Source organism: Amborella trichopoda, chromosome 3, assembly GCF_054954075.1.
Source record: "Amborella trichopoda isolate Santa Cruz 75 chromosome 3, AtrichopodaSantaCruz75HAP2 v2.0, whole genome shotgun sequence".
Taxonomy (NCBI): Eukaryota; Viridiplantae; Streptophyta; class Magnoliopsida; order Amborellales; family Amborellaceae; genus Amborella; species Amborella trichopoda.
In genome coordinates this window covers 22723526-22729525 of record NC_142338.1, presented here as the reverse complement: position 1 = coordinate 22729525, position 6000 = coordinate 22723526, and the positions used below count along the sequence as shown (strand labels likewise).

Sequence of the window (6000 nt, the reverse complement as noted above, 5' to 3'; positions counted from 1 at the left end):
CCCTAGTAAAAGATGGTTCAAGGGTATCCTCCTGATGAGGCGAAGGAATAAGGCTGGTGGCGAGAGGGATAAAGTCTTTTAAAGTCAGCAAGGGAGGAAGAGGCCTGAAAAATTCTGACTTGACCGGTGGCTGAGGAACCTTGTTCTTCCGACGAGCAGCCCTCGGTGCTTGTCTTCTTCTAGTCACCTTTGGAGGTGCTTGGTCCATCTTGCTAGGTTTGTGAATATCCCTATCTTGACAAATCTCTTCTCACTTCAAAGACTTGAGCCTGCTCCACTCGTGATGGACTTTCCATGGTTGGGAAGTCGAGGGTTCAGCGAGATCAGAGGCTTCTTCATGGGAGTCTTGTATTGGGACACTCTTCTGAGTGGAAGTTATCAACTTGTGGCATTCAGCATAAGCAATGTGGCCTGCCTGGATGTTTTCTGCAACCATAGCTGCAAACCCATAACATTCGTTTAGCTCATGGCCCCATATCTGACGGTATGGGCACCAGTGATTCTCGATCCCTTAAGCGAGGTGCTTGGGCTGCCTTGTAGGCTTAGGAGTGACGAGTCATTACTGGAGCATCGCCTCAAACAGGGTTAAAAGAGGGTCCAAATTATCATTTCTCGAGTCTGGGGTCAGGGGTCCTCCAAAATGTCACCAACTTCTTAGCCTCTCTGCATTTTCTTCATTAATAGCTTGTAAAAGTCAGAGCATGTGCTCAGGTCATTCCCCTATATCTGATGATATGGACACCAGAGACCCTCAGCTCTTTGAGCCTAGTGCTTGGGTTGTCTTGTTGATTTTGGCGTGATGAGGTCTTCTTGAAGCATCATGGCAAACAAGGCGTGAAGGATGATGGGTGCCTCATCTTCCTCTTGAACTGTCACTGCGTGGGACGCTTCTGCTGCCCTGAATGCTTTCTTGAGTTCTTCGAGCTTGATCTGACCCTTTTGGATTAGAGCCTCAATGAGATGCAATAGTCGGAGCAGTGCAGGAACCCATTCCTTTTCAAAAGGATAAACCTTATTCTAATGTCTGGTCCAATAGTCATCTAGATTAAGGTTTGAATGTGGGGGTACCCAGTTGTATGACGACTGTTGTTTGCCTGTCTGAGGTGTTGTCTTTGATGTGCCTACCCCTTTGGAGAGGGCCAAAGTCTGAGAGGCAACCTTCTTTGGATCACTGATGGTAACAGCTGCACTGATTACCCCTTTTTGTTGGTTGCCTCGGGAGCTGGTTCGAGAACTACCATTGCCTCGATTGTTTCCCAAGCTTGAAGACTGTTGTCGTGACCCACCATAGTAGCATGACAGACTCTCTATGCGAACTGATTTAGAGATCAACTTTGATATGGAGGTTGTTGGAGGCCTCAACATGTAGAGCACCCTCAGGTCGCAGGTGGTTAGGTGCCTCGATCTCGCCTCCCCGAATCTAGGTGATCGAGTGACACATGTCTCGTGTTCGAAAGTCTAGGGACCTGAGATCGTTCTCTCAGGAACCTCATTCACAGAACAAGGGCAACGGTCCAACTAGTGAGAGAGGAATTTTGGATGTGAGGTGGGGACCAACCTCACCTGGGTCCGTGATGTACTCAGGCTGACTCGCGTGGGCATCCTCTTAGATCATGATGAAAAGTCCCCCCAGCTGCTTCAAGGGATCAGAATCGCCTCCCTTGACCTGCAATCTCCTAGTTTTCTATACAACAGTACTATGGTTAATTTGTAAGACAAGAGGGCTGAATGACCCACCCTTGTCTTAGGGCAATGTACCTTCATATGAATGAGTAGGTAAGAAGTTAAGGTGATGAAAAGAAAGAGGTTTAAATGAGAGGAGAAAAGAATAGGGGACTTGACAAGGAGACGGGACTAACATGATAGCTAGACAAGTGCAATGACCGACTCGGAGTGTTAGCTAGACCTGCACGGTAACTCAGATCGGCCCAACGGTAATACTATTCATAATCAAAGTTGATATGACTATTCCAATCTAGTGTGATAGTAAGACAGGAATGGTACTCAGAACCAGCGCGATGGCAATACTGCTTGACAGCCAACCGTTATAGCAAATTTTTAAATCGAGTCAAACCTTAGTCGAGAAAGAAGGGAAGAGATTGAAGAGAAGGCAAGGAGACAAAGAAATAGAATCTCGACAGCGCTAGGCATCGCCACGCTCAACCGTGAAGTAGCAGTGTCATGGCCCTTGGACGACGCTATACACTACTGCTCACGACTGAAGAGTGAGCAGTGAACTACAGGCGGCAATAGCCTCTTGTGAAGCACAAAGCGATAGCCACTTGTGAAGCGCACGACGATAGTTCCTTTTGAGGCACACGACGATAGGCGTGGGATGCAAGAATGAGGCTTGCAAATGGAAATAGGCACCGAGGGCATGAAGAAAGCTCGTGGATGACGATAGGCACCGAGCGCGAGAAGGAAGCTCGTGGATGGGATAGGCACCAAGTGCGCGAGGGAAGCTCGCAGACGGTGATAGGCACCGAGCACATGAAGGAAGATCGCAGATGGCGATAGGCACCGCGCATGCGAAGGAAGCTCGTGGACAGCGACAAGCTTTGAGCGCGTGAAGGAAGCTCGTGGATGGCACTAGGTGTTGCTGCGACCCCTCGCAGGCGGCGTTGGCATCGTCATCTGCGATAGGAGTGCAACAGGGGGAGACCCCTGCAGGCGGCAATAAGTTTCACCATCTGTGCTCTTCACCAAGATGTCGATGGCACCTCTACGCAGAGTGGTGAGCAGCGTCGTCCGCGAGTCTAGCTAAGAGATAACAACGAGCAAACAAAAAGGGCAAGCAGTTCGCACATGGTGCCGCCATCGCTATCCGTGATCTATGAAGTCACAAAAGGAAGAAAATAGAAGAAAGAGGCATGCACGGCACTGTCACTGCCATGCATGGCCTCTGGGAGGAGTTCAGACGAAGAAGAAGAAAGAAAAGAAGAAAGAGAAAATTTACCTTGAGCTTAAGGGTACCGATCCAAAAGTTTCTCTCGCCTTTGTCTCTCTCTCTCCAAACATGACCCAACAATGAGAAGAAAGAGAAATTTTATTAAGCAAAGTTCTCCATTGTGAATGAGAAAATAAGGTGTAAAATAACAGATTTGCCCCTTCCTAACAATATGTGAAATTCCAAAACAGTGCTGCCTTAGAACTTGTGTGATGTTTCATGGATGATCCGGGGTTGTTCTGATGCTTTTTTTATCAAAAGATGATTGTTTTCTTGTAGGGATCGACATGACGATCTATTTGATACCAACTTTGAGCCATGAATCGTGTTGAAATTTGGACGAATCTTGAAACTTTAGATCAATAGTGTGCTCATTCTTTCATGTTTTTCTGTGATTTATTCACTAGATCATACTGAGCATGCCGTCACGATCGCGTGGCAACAAACGCAGCTCGATTCTGTACCCGAACAAAGATTTTTGCAACTTTAACATTTTGGCCGGAATCTGGAATTTCGATGTCAGAATTTACAGTCAATTCATCGGCTTCATGTGTGGAATCTGACCGCTCATCATGTACGAGGTTCGGATTAGAAATAGCCCTAGACCTTATGCACACGATAGAACTAGTTTAACATCGATCAGGCTCGTGAACGGCATGATTTGCCACTCAAGCGAGGTACGATGCTCCTGATTTTCCTACAACTTTTTTAAGGATCAGCAACTACTCTCTAGCTCTTCTTCACACTCAAGCGTCGTCACAGAGCGTGCCACATATCAAAACGCTCGTCTTGATGAGATGAACATGCTCCATCATGTTTGAGCAAGATCCAATCTTGAACGAGGGAGATATAAGTGTCAAAATTAACTGTTCATGACTACCCTTTTAATGGAGTTGAGTTGCAGGGTGGCCGCACGGGAATAGCGTGCAACTCCTCCTATTTCACTCTTTTGCCTATAACTTCTTTTTGGAACGTTCGTTTAAGTTGAAATTTGACCCTGGGGGCTTTCAATCATGTTGGATCCAATGGAGGTGATCCCATAGTAATTTTATGCCCTAAAAATGTAGTTTTATTTATAGGGGCCCATTTCAGGGTGCTAAAGGCTGATTCTGTCGAAACTGTTTCTCTATCTGCACTACCTTAGACATTTCAGAATGTGACAAAACTTGGTAGGGGACTTTTAGGAGTTCTCATGAAGATTTTCACCAGTTTTAGGGCCATTCTAAGACTGTCATAATTTTCATTGTTTGTTAGGCTTTATTGACCGGGGACCCATGATGATGAAAAATGCCTTCCAACAGCATGCCCCACTGAATGTTGTTCTTCGAGAGAAGCGAGAAGTACAATCATTTGGAAAAAATTTTCCTTGGTTAGCCACAGGACTACGTGAATGCCGAGGAGGTCCACGTAATGTTGTAACTAGGATGCTCAGACGTCTAGACGCAATGTACGGGTCTATCCTTGGAGGCTTTATGGGAAGAAGAGACTTATTGAGGGATCTGTAGAAGTCCTCACCCTCGAGGGACTATTTGCGATTCTGACAGCTTGAGGATTTTGTAGGGACCTCATTGGTTAGAATCGGGCCTATGTGGCGGCCAAGTGCTATGAACCTTTGGTCGGCATTATTTGTTGCTACACCAGGTTTGCTTTTGATGATCAAGGTATCTCGATAGGTCCCATCTAGCAGGGTCCAGTCTGGGGTTTCTGACCTATCCTGAAGATTTGGGCTTATCGGGTAGGGGGAATTATGGTTAGGTAACCTCGTGAGCCCCATCTTGTTGGGTTCAATCGAGGGCTTCTGACCTGTTCTGAAGATCTAAGCTTGTCGGTTAAGGAAGGTTTTTGGTAAGGTGATCTCATGGCGAGGAATAATCTGAAGTCCCTGGCAGGTTAGGCCCCAACTTGGTCAATTTCTTGCCTTCGTACGGATCTTTAGCATTTTAGAGGGATCTTTCGATCATCGTCCTCATCCTCAAGGACTCTTGTTATTTTTGGTGGTGAAGTATGGGAGATATTATGAGGCTCTTAGTCCCGGATGAACCATTTTGTGTTGATTTGATGTTGGCAGTTGAGGATTTTGCATAGACCTCATAAGCTAGAATTATGCTTGTTTTGACAATTGGGTGCCGACTGAGAATGTGATGTTGTGTCAACCTGTTTTGTTGGTCCAAGCACCCTTTGCAGGTTTGCACTTGGACTGGGGAAGTGGCGCCATAGAGATGGTTTTCACCAACTTTCTTGATTTTCGGGCTCTTTTACCCATGACCTTGAGGCCATGTCCACCATTTTTATCTGTTATTGCTCACGGTGCCTAGGTTTTTGTTTTCCTGGAACTCTTTTACTCATGGTTTCATGACCATGCTCGTCCGTCATTTTTACTCTCCCTTGTCCAGGTGTACACCATGCCTTTTTTTTTTGTCGTGAAAGTGTGTTTAGGGTCATGCCTTCAAGACTTGTGCGAAGCCTTTTAACATCATGTTGTCAGGACGTGCATTATAGTTTAAGATCATACAACTAGACCGGAGTGGTGATGAATGGTAGTCTATGGAGGCCACGGAGTAACTATGATGGTGGTTTTGACTCACTTTAAGGAGATGGCACGAGGCTACTTATGAAAGATGGATGATGTATGAAAGGTGGGTGAAAAGTGGTGACCTACTAGCTGACGGCGAGTGTCGGTGGCGAGATGGCTCACCGTTTGAGCATGGGTGAGACTCACTTGGGAATGATGAATAGTGATAGTGAAGCGAATGGGTTTACTGGCGAATTTATGAAGGTGGTGTGCGCACACGAATCGGTCGATTAGGGAAGGCATGGGTTAAGCTGCATGTAAAGGGGGTGTACACATATGTGAGGCTTTGTTTAAGATCATGCCTCTGGGATCTGGGCAAAGCAGTTTAACGTCATGCGACTAGGACGTGCACTATGGTTTAAGGTCATATAGCTTGGACCATGGTTATGCAGTTTAAAGTCATACAACCAGGACCATGCAGTTTAAGGTCGTGTAACTAGACCTCCACTACAGTTTAAGGTCATATAGTTTAGACCGTGAT

General features: G+C 46.2%; 1 protein-coding gene across 1 annotated transcript in view; it reads right to left on the bottom strand.

The window, feature by feature from the left end:
* Window positions 1–250: 250 nt before the first annotated feature.
* The window catches only part of LOC148782810 (uncharacterized), an 82204-nt gene continuing 76454 nt past the window's right edge, over window positions 251–6000 (bottom strand). Inside the window, exon 5 of the mRNA XM_088860356.1 lies at window positions 251–438. Coding sequence (XP_088716482.1) covers window positions 251–438 — 188 coding nt within the window. The remainder of the gene's footprint in view (window positions 439–6000) is intronic.